This window comes from Tympanuchus pallidicinctus, unplaced genomic scaffold, assembly GCF_026119805.1.
Source record: "Tympanuchus pallidicinctus isolate F22 unplaced genomic scaffold, pur_lepc_1.0 scaffold1, whole genome shotgun sequence".
Taxonomy (NCBI): Eukaryota; Metazoa; Chordata; class Aves; order Galliformes; family Phasianidae; genus Tympanuchus; species Tympanuchus pallidicinctus.
Window position 1 is genome coordinate 52,096,421 of NW_026294618.1, and position 15,123 is coordinate 52,111,543.

Below are 15,123 nucleotides of genomic sequence, written 5' to 3' on the forward strand. Positions count from 1 at the left end.
TTGGAAAAAAACTTATCATAATTTTTCCCCCCGGGTAAATAAAGAGAAGGGCAGAGGTAGGAGACAGTGTATTGTACATTCAAGGCGACTGGAATATTTCCTATCTAGGGTTTTAAACATTATCAGACTTGCTCTGCTCAGACACAGTCTGAATAAATGATATTTACTTTAAAAAAAAATCATCAGTTGTCATGTTCACAAAAAATTGTTTTTAACTGAGAAGTTTGTTTAAAACTGTGTTTTGGATGTTTGTCAAGGTCACTGACCTGCAGAATGCTCACTTTCAGTTTTTAAAAACATCTTTCATTTGACTTGAGTTGAAGACTATGATACTCACATGTCATGAATTTCTCAGAACTGACATTAAGTTCCTCTTGTTACTAATTAAAACCTTCCCAATTATCCCAAGAAATATCATCAGAACATTAAGTCTTTTGAGTCATACTTTTGCTGTAATATTTTTAAGTTGCACTTCTTCATATTCTCTTGCAAGGTCTTAATATTCATAATTGCTGTATGGAAAACAGCAAGTGCTTGTCTATCTTAAATAGCTAAGTAAATAGTTTTTCAATCAGTTTGTATTGATGAAGTGATATTTAAATGAAGCCAGGTATTTTTAGAAAGATCATTCTGAGATAAGTACTCTGTGTACAATCATATATTACCTATCTGATCATAGCACCATGTTATGATCAAATGAACCTCACCCAATGTGTATGACCCTAACCTAATGAGTTTTGATGCATTTTAATTTAAAATTGCTTTGCTATCTGCACATTTTTCTGCATCCAAAACTCAGCATGACCTTTAGAGGTGTAGCCAGCTGAGCTCACATATTCAGTTTTTTAGTTTGGATACTCAAATTCCAGGCTTTTGAGAATTAAGAGCAGGTGAATTTTGCTGGTTGTACAGTGGGCAAGTTTCCTCATAGCTCTTTCCATGATATCTCAAATGAAAACACAGGTAGACCTCAAAAAGAGGCTGGACTGCTGGACTTACTTGCTAGCGCAAGCAAGCAGTTCTCCAGATGGCTGGGAAGCAGATGATGTGATGTGAAAGCCTGGGCAGTTCCCCATTCTTCAGGGATCATTCTGCATGGGCCTAAGTCTCAATTAAATGAGCTTTTCCATCTTGACTGATACAAAACTTATCTCACCTTTCTGTCATTCAATTGTTCTAGAGGATTAAATAGATTACATATTAATCTTGATATGTGAGATAATAAGAAACATCTTCTGGTATTTGTTCTCGTTGTACTTGCTTTGCTTTCACATACAGTAAATCACTTCAAACTGAGTTCTAACAGTGATTGTGTTTTCTCTTACAGAAATCAGATGCTGTAAGAGTCACCACTTTCACTGGCTGTATGGGTGAAACCTTCCTAGACAGCAAACCCATAGGACTGTGGAATTTCAGGGATATAGAAGGTGACTGCAAAGGGTGTGCTGTCAGGTAGGTAACATATTGCTCCTTTCTAAACCTGTCTGTGGGATGCTGTTGTCTGTTGTAAACAGTGGGAAATTCTGCAGCAGCTAACAAATTCCAGTAGACAGCTCAGAAAGCTGAGTTGTGGGAAATATGAAGTTATGTTGAAATTATGTCAACAAGAGAAGCACCCAATCTGCATTAAAAAGTGGTAAGTATATTAACAGAGTTCAAATGGTGCTATGAAGCAAAGACTCCACCTAGCTAGTGGCCAAGGTTAGTCAAAACGTGAGGGATGGCAAGATCCACATTGGGACAAAGTCTGGCACAATAACTGGATTTTGCAGTTGTGGGTCATCATACAGAACAGGGAAGAGTGAGGTGTGTCAGTGCAGCTTTCACAGCCGCCTGTGTAGTGAGCAGAGACACCAAAAGGGAAAGTGGTTTCCTTTCTCAAAAAAGAGGGACCTTTCTGGTGTGTCTTTGTACTTTAAGGGTTGTGACCCATTTCCTTCCTCTTTTCCACTGAGATACTTTTCTGTACCATGATTCAGCATCAAAAGCAGCACTGCTGAAAGCCCCCATACAGATGTACCTGAGACTATTCCATAGATTTTCATTTAAGGAATAATTCTGAGTCTCTCACTTCCCAGTTTATGGCCTTTACCATGACATATTGCATAAAAGCAGTATTGTCCTGTTAGATACTCCTGGTTTTTAGCAAATTTAGCAGTGCTAATATATAGTGTAGAGCTCATGCTGCTTTAAGCAAAGTCACTGTAGACTCAGTCAGAGAACTTAAAAGTAGACTTGTATTCAATTGAGCAGCCTAGTTTGAAACATCTGCTAAGGCTTTGCCCTTTCAAAATGAGGGAAATTCCAGTTGTGAACTTCGGAAATGCTGAAGGATTTTCTTGACTATAAATGTAGGCTCTTGATGCTTAGGTTAAAACTTATGGAGCATGATGATGTGTATGTCTCAGCTCCAAGCAAGTCCTAGTAGAGAGATCTAAACTTTATACGTGTTTCTGCCTAAATTTAATTTTCTCACTCATTAGTGATAGTGTAGATCTCCTTGCTTGGAGTAGAGTAGGTGGGAGGAAGATATAAAAAAAAAGAAATCTAGACTTGAAATTCATAGAAAACTGTACTAAAATCTCACTTTTACCTTAACCTAATTTTCTTGTTTCAGAAAGAATCCAGTTCTCCTGCAAAATCTATTTGAAAAAGCGAACTGTTAAATGTAGTTATGTAGGGCAAGAGGACTGTGTTCAACATCTTTTTATGCATGCCAAGTTAAGTAAGAAACATTCTCCTAGCCAGTATTCCACATGTAGGTCTCTTGTTCGACTCTGTTTGTTATTAAACCAAAAGATTGCTGTCATCCAGCTATCTGATCTGTGTGACAGAAGGTCAAGAGTCTATCATAAAAATCATATTAAACAATCTCACAGCCTCATCTTTTCTGTAATGAGAGGGACTGATGCTTCTCCTCTTGCAAAGTCTGTAGCAAAGAATCACAGTTTACAGGGTTTTCGGTCTGGGGCCCTTCAGAAGGTGTAAAGTCCCTAACAGTAACAAAACCAAGGTTTACTACAAGAATGTTATTTTATAAAGAGGATTGCATAATGACCAGCTATAGTCCACAAGATGTATTCAACAGGTTACTTTTCTGTCTTCTTCCCAGTAGTGCTTTCTTGCTGAACATCTGGTGAGCTGACCTGGTAGCCCCACTTAGAATGTGGGTTTGATACAAAATCAAATCAAGTTCAGGAAGACTCCCAAAAGGCATCTTCTTGCTCCCCTGCTCTGCTCTCCTTCTCCACCTCCATGTTTTTTTCCCTTTTAATTTCACATGGCAAAGAAAAATAGTTGGAATTGCTGTGTTGGAAATTTGGAATTGCTAGCTGGAAAACTGTGCCCCTTTTCAGCCCACAGGTGGCAGATGGTGAAGGAACAGTCCAGTTTGATGGTGACAGCTATGCTGTAGTGAGCCGCCCAATCCGCTGGAACCCTAATATTTCCACAGTCATGTTCAAATTCAGGACCTTCTCATCCAATGCCCTGCTGATGTATCTTGCTACTGAGGACTTGGTAAGAGCAATGAACCTCCACGCTACTTAGAGGTTTCAAGCCATCTTTGCAATGGCTTAATTCATCATATCTTGAACACAAATAGGAATTTAGTGTAGCACTCTGGGTGCCTTTTACTACTAAAATAAAAACCAAAAATATTAGTTATGAAAGCTACATGGGATTTTTATTTATGCAAATGTGTGTGGATAATGAGAAAAGTTTTTAATAAAAACGTCTGGCCTCATCCTCTTGGGAAACAGGAGTAACTTGGTTTCAGCATCTCTCGTCTAAATCGATTTGCAAGTCTGACTTGGAAGGCAGTCCTTTCTTTGTCTGTCTTCCCTTATCATATTATATGGGTCAGTTACAAACAGCAGTCCTCAGTGATGTCTTGAAGAATTATGGAGCAGTCAATACAGGACAAGCAAGTGTTACTTCAGATTCCTGCATTTTGGGAAAGATCATCAGAATTGCTGGAATTACTGAGGAGGAGGGTGCTGCCTCATTTCTTCTGATGGATTTTACTAAAATATAACACTATGATAATGAAGTACTTATGTTGTTATAATTAATTTTATAATTGCATATTAGAAGTATAATTAGGGTAATTATTTGAGATTGTGTAATTATTTTGGATAATTAATATACATTATTTTTCTATGAAAAAATTATTTAGCTGAACTTATGGAAAAACACTGGTGTCTGGAAAGTAAGGGGGCCCGGTACAGTTTACATCTTAAAATATGGTCCCACAATATGAAAACAGTGAGGATGCACTTTCTAGTAGTACACAGATAGCATATGTAAAAATAGCATATGTAAACATCTAGAACGAAGGGCTGTGTTCACATGCATAACATTTTTCTCAGTTTTGCACAAGTGTTCAGCACACAGTAGTAAAGTATTTTCAATCCCTCTATACCCGCTCATATGTGGAACTAGCCATGAGCAAAATGATTATTAAACTTCTAAAGTTGACATGTCTCTGATATGTTCATGTCCGGAGCTTTAGTTCCACTATTACTTGCTTAATGCCTTTCAGGCTATCCAGTCCCCTGGCTATTTGTTTTTCTCCCTGTAATCTACCAGCTCTTTCTCTGTAGATACTAAAGTGTATACCACTGCTCCAGTCAGACATTTCAGTTATGGCTTAAGTACTGTTATCAGTGGTTGATGAGAAAAAGAATTTATACTCTATATGGCTCTTTGGAATCCCTGGTAAACAGTCCCATTTTACCATCTTTGCTATTGTTTTCTTGCAAGTTTAAATCTAGCAGAGATTTGTAGTAAGTACATTATTATTAGTTATGGAATTATACTGGTAGGAAGGGAACTCTGGAGATCATCTAGTCCAACATTTCAGCAAAAATATCCAGCTAAATTAGCAAAATTCCAACTAAATCATCAATCCAAAGGGGAAAAGAGGGGGAAAAAAGAACTTCCTGGTAGCAGCATACTTTCATGCATTACAGTCCTGGGCAGTAAAGACCTAAATAGATTTTTTTAAAGCTTGTAGAAAGTTGTATGCTGCCATTTAGGAAAAAAAAGCATTTGCTTAATATAATATTCATCTTATCAAAATGAACAAGAATTGTAATTTGTATATCTAATATATATGTATATCTAATCCTTTTTATTAACAGAAGGATTTCATGAGTGTAGAACTCAGCGGTGGGCGTATAAAAGTCAGCTATGATCTGGGTTCAGGTACAGCTTCTGTTATCAGCAACCAAAATCATAATGATGGCAGATGGAAGTCTTTTACTCTATCAAGAATTCAGAAGCACGGTGAGTTCCTGTGGTGTTAATATGGGTTTCCCAGTTCCTTATTTTGTACAGCTAAGCATCTGATCGGGGGGGGAGGATATTTCTGAAACTGCTGAAATTATAAAATTCTAGTGGTTTAGCAACTCCTTTTGTTTAGCTTACAGGTGCACTGAAATGTACTCGAGTGGCTGCAGCATCAAAAAGACCTTTTATGAAATTATTTTGACACAGATAGCTTAATTTTCACACATAATTCTGCTTTACAGCTGCGTAAATTACATTCTACAAAGCTTCTGAATGGAGAAATAGAGAAGTTTTTTCATCAGTTCACTGATGTTCAAATTAATAAAAGACCTGCATGATTTTTGTGAGGACAGCAATAGCATTTTTGCTGTACAGTCCTTTCGTACTCAGCATATCCCAAAGCAGTGGTTTAAATATTGACAGTACAGTATCCCAACAGACAAACACAGCAGTCATCTTAAATTCCCTAATAACTACAGAGTGCTGTGAATCTGCATGGAAGCAACTTGTAATGTCTTCAAGACTGCTAGTGACTCATTAACCTATTACTTATGCAAAATGTGAAGTGGTGGCATTTGATAGGACACAAAAAATGCAGGCTGACAAAAGTCTGTTGCTGTAATCTATTTATGGCACTGGTGAAATCTTCCCTCAGCCAAATTCATGTGGCACACTCAGTGCTTTTGTACTGCTAAAGTCATCTTGCCCTCTGAATCTCCTGGGTCCCAAAGGGTGCTGAAAAATGGTCTTTCTCCTCCGATCCCTACATTGCCAGCTTTCAGGCTGGCCTTCACATCTCCAGCACAGACTCACTCTTGCCACTTGGATGATGTGGACCTGTGAGCCAGGCCAGTTGTCAGAATGACTTGGAGCTCTCACCTGTAGATTTTCCACAGATTTAGAAGATGTCTTGTTCTCTTAATCCATATTTAACTCAGAAAATATTAAGATAAAACACCATGTCACACAATTGTAATTTCTTCATATCATTCAAACACATTATATGTTTGTATAGAATTTATTGGTATAGAAATTAAAATTATGCTTAGTCTGTCTACTATAAGAGACAGAAGAGAAGTCTATTCCCCATTCAATTCTTGTACTCCTGAAAACTGGGTAGTTTGTTTTGGCATTCCAACTTTCTTCTCTCTTTAAAGGCTCTGTCCACCACTAGCTTAGATTAGATTTGAATTATTCTCTTCCATTTAGCTGCCTAAAGAAAAAAAGAAGAATGGAAGAAAGAAGGAAAGCAGGAAGGATGAAAGAATAAAATAACCCTTTCTTTGCATCCCTATAGGATAATGTTCCCTTCTGCCTTGGAGGCTATTCATCACTTCTCAGTGTGCCATATCACTCTCTCACTGAACCTTAAATTTTGTGTTAATCCACACATTGAAAATGTGGATGAAATAATCATTTAAGTATAATGGTTGTATATAGTTTATCTTACAGTCCATTTGTGACTTCAGATTGAGATTAAACAGGTCAGCAACTGAGTGCTTTGCATTGAAAATGGTTTAGAGTGATGGATGACAAATCTCTTAGGCATATCATGATAATCCTTAAAAAAAATTGTACTCTAAAACATCTTGCTCAAGTATCAAACTGTGGATTGAAATCACAAATTAAATGTAAAACTATCTCTTCTGTCTTGATTTTGTCCTGAAATGTTAGTTCCAAATTGCACTGACACAAATACCAAACTGACATTCGTTTGGAAAATATAAATAACTAAAGCATACAGAATTGCTATAGCTTTTGAGGTTGTTATGGAAATAGAGGAAAGTGTGGGTCTCTCCCCCTGAATTTAACTGACAAAAATTGGGAAATGGAGTGCCTTAACTTCAAAATATGACTCTCTTTACCTCTTCCTTCTCTTGCAAATCCTCTAATTATTTATTCTTTTTTATTTATTTTATTTATTTTAGCTAAGATATCATTTTTAATTTCTGATATTTTGAAACGAACCTTATATCTCTTCCAGCCAACATATCAATTGTAGACATAGACACCAATGAAGAAGAGACCATAGCAACAACCTCTACAGGTAGCCACTTTGGACTCAACTTAAAAGGGCATGAGAAAATATATTTTGGTGGATTGCCGACTCTTAGAAACCTAAGGTAACATGACTCAAACCAATTTCTTCACCTTTGGGAATGTAAATGCAGTGTAATTCTATCACCTGTATCCATTTATCAAATACATTTGCAGTAAGTAAATGGTAGATTCCCAATGTACTCTATACTGCCAGACCAACACTTCATCACTTGTGCATTTCAATGCTATTCACAGCTCATTACACAAATACAGTGCAAATAGATTTTTATATGCTATACAGCTTTCAGATGCTGTGCAGAATCATGATGTAGCTGGCTTTCTTTTAAGTCTATTTTCTTAATTGATGAATAGAATTTATTACTCCAACCATACAGAAACACCTCCATAGCTGCATAAAAATTAAGCATGAGTGTTTAACATGTGCATGAGCACAAAACTATTCCTTGTGGATTTACTGTTAAATTAGTACACATTTCTAGTTAAACAGGCTTGCTATAGGTACCACACAAAAATGCACCAGATAAAAAAATTCACCAGAGTTGTAAAAGACTACTATGATCATCCAGTCCAACCATCCACCTATCACCAATATTTCCTGCTAAACCATGTCCCTTTGTACAACAGCTAAACGTTTCTTGAACAACTCTAGGGATAGTGTCTCCACTACCTCTGTGGGCAGCCTGTTCTAGCACCTGCCTACTCCTTTGGAATACATCTAAAAATGTTGTCTGTAGAAAGAATTTATGTTATTTATAGAAATAAGTTTGTAGACATAAACTCCTAAAATTCCTTTTGATATACATAATATTAAGTAGACTTAAATATGACCACCTTTTCATTTTAAATGCCTGAACCTGAACTTTTACTCCATTAAAATTCCCATTATTTATTTTTTTCAAATTGCATATTATTGTTGACAAACTTTAATAAACTAAACTGAAGTAACTAGATAAAAGATACTTGAATTTAGTATTACATGTTTTTAAATAGTTTTTAAGTTTCAAATGAATATTCAGCAGTTTTGCAGTGACAGGAACAGAAGAATTTTGTGCTACAATGAACAGATGAGCAACACAGAAACAAACTCATTAATCTATGCCACTTTTAGCTACGTGGTATGACAGCCTTGAAGTTGTCTTCTGCACAAGAACTGTTGTAATTAGTCTACAGGCTGTTCTGCAACTGAAAGAATGGACATATTTGTTAATTTATTAGATTAACAGCTAGCCTCTGATGTCAAATCATCCAGCAGTACTAAGATGTAAGCTATTTTACTCAGGAGATTTAACACTACATTATGTAGTTGTGAAATCACACCAGCACATAATAAAATGTCTAGAGCAATTGCATTTTGGCAAATTTTTTGTGATTGCTCAGAAAATCAGCATACAGCAATTACTTGGACCTTTGGTAACCATTTTGCCTACAGCTACGATTCATCAGTCATTGGTGCAAGATGAATGCTGTGGTAAATTAGAGTCAAAAACAGTGAAAAAGTGACTATGGCAGTCTACTGGGACTACTGCTACGTACAATAGATGCTGCATCCCCCAACTTTGTAATTGTCATTCTGTGTCAGTTCTGCCAAATTCTTTTACATTATTTGCTTTTTATTCATGACCAAATACAGCAATTAACTATGAAAGATTTTTGATGTACTACATTTTCAGATATTTGTTTGCAGAATAACCTTGTTAATTACCATACACTGACAGTGTATATAGAATCTTATTATCCATTATATATTGTTTACATATCTACTTCATTTTGAAATATTTTGAACTTTGTTAATAAGTGTTATTAGTTATAATTAACATAATTTTGATTTATTTTTTTTTTTGTCTTTCTTTCTCATCATAGTATGAAAGCAAGGTAAAAATAATCAGATTACTTGCATGACTTGCATGTCTAGTAAGTGTAGCTTAAAAGCAGAAGCAGCTATGCAGTAGCAGCGTGTAGGTAGTATTTATACCAGCTGTTATGCTAAGGCTGTTAATTCAGCAAGTTGCTCCTGCTGCAACAAGCAAAGCTGCTTCCAAGTGCTTAACGCTGCCATGTTACATGCTGTGCCCACATCTACACAAATAACTTCTATTTTCTTCACACAGCTGCTTAATTCAACTGTGTTTGTTTATTACCCTGGTATGCATTGGAGGCAAAGCTATAGCAAGCTGTATTTCCAAGTTTAAGATCTCTAGCTTATGAGAGCAGCATTGTCTAGGGTCAGCAAGGGAGCAATGCACTCCAAGGCTGTGAATTAATTACTGTGGAGGGTATGAAAGCTACGGTGCAGACTTTTGTTAAATTTACCACTTCTGAGTTTAAGAGCTAGGGAAATGATTGAGGATGTCACCTGATTTTTACTGTAATTTCAGTTTGCAGGAATTTGCTTCTACTAGTTTTGTTTTGAGTTTTCAGAGAAGAATCAAACTTGACTCTGTCTTGCAGCTTTATTCCTGGCCTGATTTAGAAATATATAATTTCCCTACCACAATCCAAGAATTTCACTCTTTCAAAGAAAGCTAGATTATTTCTTCCCATGCTCCAGTATCTTTTCTTGTCATCACTTGAAAATGATACTAGTTTGGCACAAAAAATAATGATAATAATCTGAGGTCTGAATGAACTTGTGCCTTGTTTTGTATGTTTTGGAGGGGAACAAAATAAAAAAGAAGTGTTAAAAAAGCATGAAGCAAATATTAGATGTTTAAAAGGATATAGAGTTCCTATGGGTTAGGAATTATAAGCAGCAATTACAGCAGCTGCCTGTAACCAGACAGCATGAGAGCAGCCTAGAACTGGACAGGACTGAATGGCAATGACAGGGAGAGTATGGGCATTGTTCACAGGGACACAGCAAATGGGTTTTGCTGCTGGGAAACAGCAGCAAATGAAAGAAAGATGAGCAAAACTTACTTACATGGTTGTGAATATAGAAGAATAAGGATTATTTCAGTAAGACAGATTGTTTGAGTCACATAAGGGCTGCAAGTTTGCAAGAAAATACACTGCGCTTGCTAGGATGGCTATAATGCAAAGAATGGCTTTCAGTACCAAAACACGCAGCTACACAATATCTGTGCAAAATGGTTTAATTTTGGAATTAACAATCATTTAAAATTTTTCTTCCCTTTTAGAGAGCTGAGTTGTTCCTTTTGTCTTGTCAGTCTTTACTCCTTATTAATCTTCCAAATTCATTTTTCTTTCTTTGAGCTCTTCATATTATTCAGATATTCTATTAAACTGACAGCACTCATGGGTGACTATAATATTGTAAGCAAAATTAACTAGTGCTTCTTTGTCTCATGGTATAAATGACAGTTGTTTTTCCTTAATCTCCTTTGTAAGGCTTTTCTTTGTGAAAACCTGGTTCAGAACTTGCCAGCAATTATGGTCTCTCTCTGGTTTTCCCAGGCCTGCAATCTGCAGATCAGATTTTTGCACTCAAGCATACAAGTTTTGGTGCAACTTTGAGGGGCTTTCTCATTTCTTCCAGCTTCCAGCTGATGAATCAAAACTTGGAAATTTGCAATTCTATCATAATGTTTTATGCTTTGGATGAGTAATTAGGTTCTATAACAAACCCAAGTGTTTTATTTTCATTACCTACTTGAGAAAATCAAGTGTTTCCTATGTTTCAAACCAATATACAGCAGTGTTCATAGGAAAGATACTCAAAATATAAAGAAACCTAATGTCAGTCCACATGAACATAAAAGATTCCTAAAGTATGAAAAATATTGAATGAAATTTATTTCACACCTTGGCAAATACTTCCTCAAAAACTGTTGTATACTACAAAAGTTTCTTTCATTAAGATCTAGCATGCGTAAAGATGAATGAAACATCTTTGTTCCAGTCAAGGTTTCTCCTCATTGTTATCATTTTCAATACTGCTTCTCTCATCTATTTTTGCCTTAGCTTATTGCACTTAAACACTTAATGTGACAGCACTCCTTTACTAAGGAAGAAAGAAAAGAAGGGTCTGTTGACAAAGGCAATGAATCCTCTGTTACACCTTTGATAAGTAATAAACATTTTATGTGTGGAAAGTTGGTAGAAAGCAAGATGTATTTGTTTGTCTGTCTGTGTGCAATTAAAAACAAAAATCAAGCATCTGTACATCTCAAAAAACTGCATGTATCTACGTGTTCCCTAAAGTCTGGTTTTGAAAATAGATTGTACTTTTGAATTTTTTTTAGACCTGAAGTAAACTTAAAGAAATACACAGGTTGCCTCAAAGAGATAGAAATTTCGAGGACTCCGTATAATATATTGAGTAGTCCTGATTTTGTTGGCCTAACCAAAGGATGTACATTGGAGGTTAGTAGGACTTCAATATATTTTGGTCTTAATAGATATAAATGCTTTCTGGTTTCTAATTTTAGGACAAAACATCTTAATTCTGATTCAATTCAAGATGTGTTTAGTTGCATATATTGATCTAATGTGAATGTCAGTACTGGTATATTTAAGAGAAAGATGGATGAGTCTGATTAACATGTAAGCCAGTTTTCCAGATCCCTACTTCTTGGATATTGTTCCTGGACAGCTGAGATACAACTGTTTACACAATGTAGGATTTTCTAAAATGTTTAATAATGGTAAAGCTGAACTGTGAACAACCACATAGTTCAAATTCTTTAGCAACTTATTGCAGTTTAGCAAAAAAAATCTTTAGAATTTCATATTTGTTGTCATCAATTTTAGATTTCTTGGCAAAAAAAGTAAATATACCTGTACTGAAAAAAAAGGTGAATTATTTTTATGAAAATGATTGTTTACATAGGCTAGTCTTACCCGGATGGTAGAGTGCAAGAATTGACAGAAATTACAGAAAATTTTCAGGAGTATGCATCAATTTATTATTTGATAACATACTCCACTCTTTAAATGGTGCTAGTGGCATCAAAAAGAGTTGGGACATAAGCAGCAAATGCTTCACCTACAAGCCTGGGTCATCAAGAAGTCAGTGCTGCTTAGTGAAGCAATTATAGTGAAGTACTTTGATTGAGTAATGGAGAGTATTTTCGAAGCAAGTTTGAAGAATAATACAATCTAGTTTGTGTTCACATTAGATACTGCTATCACGGGTACTGATTTGAAAGCAAAATATTACTGTATTAACTGTATGGAAAACATTCATATTACAAAAAAATAAAATCACAACACCTCTGAGCAGATATTTTTAATGTGGGAGGATATTCCAAATTCAGATTAGAGCTTTGCATTTCAATAAGAACAAACTCAAGAACTATTCTCATGTAGCAGATGTAAACAGATAATGTTTGCACAATATTTTGAAAAGTAAATTTCTTTATTTTTTTTTACTTTCCACCTCTTCACCCTAGTTATATTTCCATAGTTTTAGTTAAATTTTAGTTAGTAAATGTTTCTCTTTGTTCATACACTGTTTTTAATCCAAATTTCTGTCCTCTTCTACAGAATATTTATACAGTCAGTTTCCCGAAGCAAGGCTTTGTGGAAATGCCGCCTGTCTCTTTTGATGTGGGCACAGAAATCAACCTCTCCTTCAGCACCAAGAATGAGTCTGGAATCATTTTATTTGGCTCAAGTGGCACAGTTGTTCCCCCCAGGAGAAAGCGCAGGAACACGGGAAGGAAAACTGACCCTTTGAAGAGAAAACGCAGACAGACTGGACAGGTACAAGGCAAAGGATAAAGAAAACCCACAGTTGTACTGAATTTCTTCCATTCAGTTTGGTTCCAAGGCACTGCTACTATTTTATACTTCAGTTACATTCAATAATTGAGAAAAAAGCCTTTGTAATATTACCCTTTTTTTTTAATTGAAAATTTGATAGAAGCTCAGCTGAAAAAAAACAAAACCCACAAAACCTACCTTTCTCATAAAGAGTCACAATAAGATAGCTATTTTCCACTCAGAGAGTGGTGACATATGGGAACAGGTTGCCAAAGGAGGTTATGGATGCCCCATCCCTGGAGGCATTCAAGGCCAGGCTGGATGGGGCATTGGGCAGCCTGGTCTAGTCTAGCAGTGGTTGGTGACTGCCCATGACCCAGGCCATTCTATGATTCTGTGATGTATTGCTTGTTGTTAAACAATAGATTTGTTTTTCTATCATGTGTGTTTATAGCATATCTCATATAGATGCTCTCATATTGTTTTTGTATGTTTTTTTAAGTATTTGAGAATTTGAGTCCTCATCCTGAGTACTACTTGTGCACTATTTATACCTGGAAACATCTCTTCTTCCTGGTCATATAGACACACATAACAATCATTCTGTTTTCACTGAGACAAAAAATAAAAAATCAAGTGGCTAAGAGCAGCGCAGTGTAATCCCCCTGGTGCTTAGTATCATTACTGTGGGATCTGTAATTCAGAAGTGCTCCAGTCTTCTTTCTCCATTAAAATACTAATCTGCACTATAATTTTTTTCTGAAGAGGAGAAAGTCAATCTATTCAGAGAAAATACCTGCAGAGTCTAAATGGCTAACTGGTAGAAAAGTGATGGATGTTAGAAATTGTTCAAGTCTTGATTAATTAAAAACATCATATATAGACATAGTAGAGTGATGATAAAATACTTGGCTTCTTTCTTTTGGGAAATGATATTTCACTGTTTTCCTTCATACTTACTTTGGGACAGAGCCCCCAGTGATCTGAAGGAATACGCTGTAGGGACAATTCTTTATTAAGACTAGTTCACATGACATTGTCTTCAGAGCATGGGTTCCTTGATCATTATCCAGCTCTTCAGGTCACAGAAGTGAGCATGACACACATTGCTATAGTAACTGGTTAGACCTCGATATCCACTACAACATGTTATTGGTTGCTAGAGTAACTGTGAGTGAGATTTCCCAGCCCAATGATGCAGAACTCACTCTGAGACCAAAGCTATTCAGATTTTGATAGGTATAAATCCAGACCTTGGAAAATCAAAAATCAGAATAATTTTAGGTCCAGAGTCTCCTTCCTACCCTGCAAATAAGTATGCAGAGAGTTAACTCTTCTGATGAGGTTTTCCAGAATTGCCTAATCTCATTCATTTATCATTATGAAAATACTATGGAGTCTGAATGGGGCAGCAGCAGAACTGTAATTCCAATACTTTGACTATAGTGAACAAATTAAAAACAAACTTAAGAAAATAAAGCATACATAGTAATGTAAAACTAAATAAAATTGTGTCTTTTGAAATGTAACTTACCTTTGTATACCAACATGTCCATTGCAGGCTTACTATGCAGTGTTCCTGAACAGAGGTCGACTGGAAGTGCATATCTCTACTGGAATCCAAGATCCCCACAGGATCACCATCAGACCAGAAGCTGTCAAGTTTCATGATGGCAGAGCACACTCTGTGAGGATAGAAAGATCTAAAGGGTAACAACGTGGCAGTGCTACAGAACATCATTTAACAAATGCAGCACACATCATTTAACAAAATGATTGCACCAGTGTCATCAGCAATCCAGTCAAATGCTTCCACCAGGCCAAAGACTGTGGTGTAATTCCTTCCTTATACAAATTTTTCAGAATTTAGTACTGACAGGAAACTTATTATACCACAAAGCAAGGTTTTAACTTTTTTGAAAAGCCATGTATTGTTGGATACACAATGGTGCCCAGATAAATATGGCAAAACATTGAAGATGCACAGTAAGAGATTAATAGCAGTGTTTTTTATTGCTGGAAAGCCATTGCACACCTTTTCAGACCTTTTTGTTTCAAACAGAATTTCACTTTAGCTTTCTTTATCCTTTCTGAGCTGTTATAAGA

The 15,123-nt window shown here is 36.0% G+C and overlaps 1 protein-coding gene across 7 annotated transcripts in view; it reads left to right on the top strand.

The window, feature by feature from the left end:
- LAMA2 (laminin subunit alpha 2) overlaps positions 1–15,123 on the top strand; it is a 322,448-nt gene that overhangs the window by 289,751 nt on the left and 17,574 nt on the right. For 5 of the 7 annotated variants that reach the window (XM_052671039.1, XM_052671048.1, XM_052671059.1 and 2 more), the window contains 7 exons: positions 1,328–1,452; positions 3,357–3,519; positions 5,145–5,289; positions 7,277–7,415; positions 11,556–11,676; positions 12,799–13,017; positions 14,579–14,727. In XM_052671039.1, coding sequence (XP_052526999.1) covers positions 1,328–1,452; positions 3,357–3,519; positions 5,145–5,289; positions 7,277–7,415; positions 11,556–11,676; positions 12,799–13,017; positions 14,579–14,727 — 1,061 coding nt within the window. The other 2 variants (XM_052671093.1, XM_052671082.1) reach the window with 2 other exon arrangements.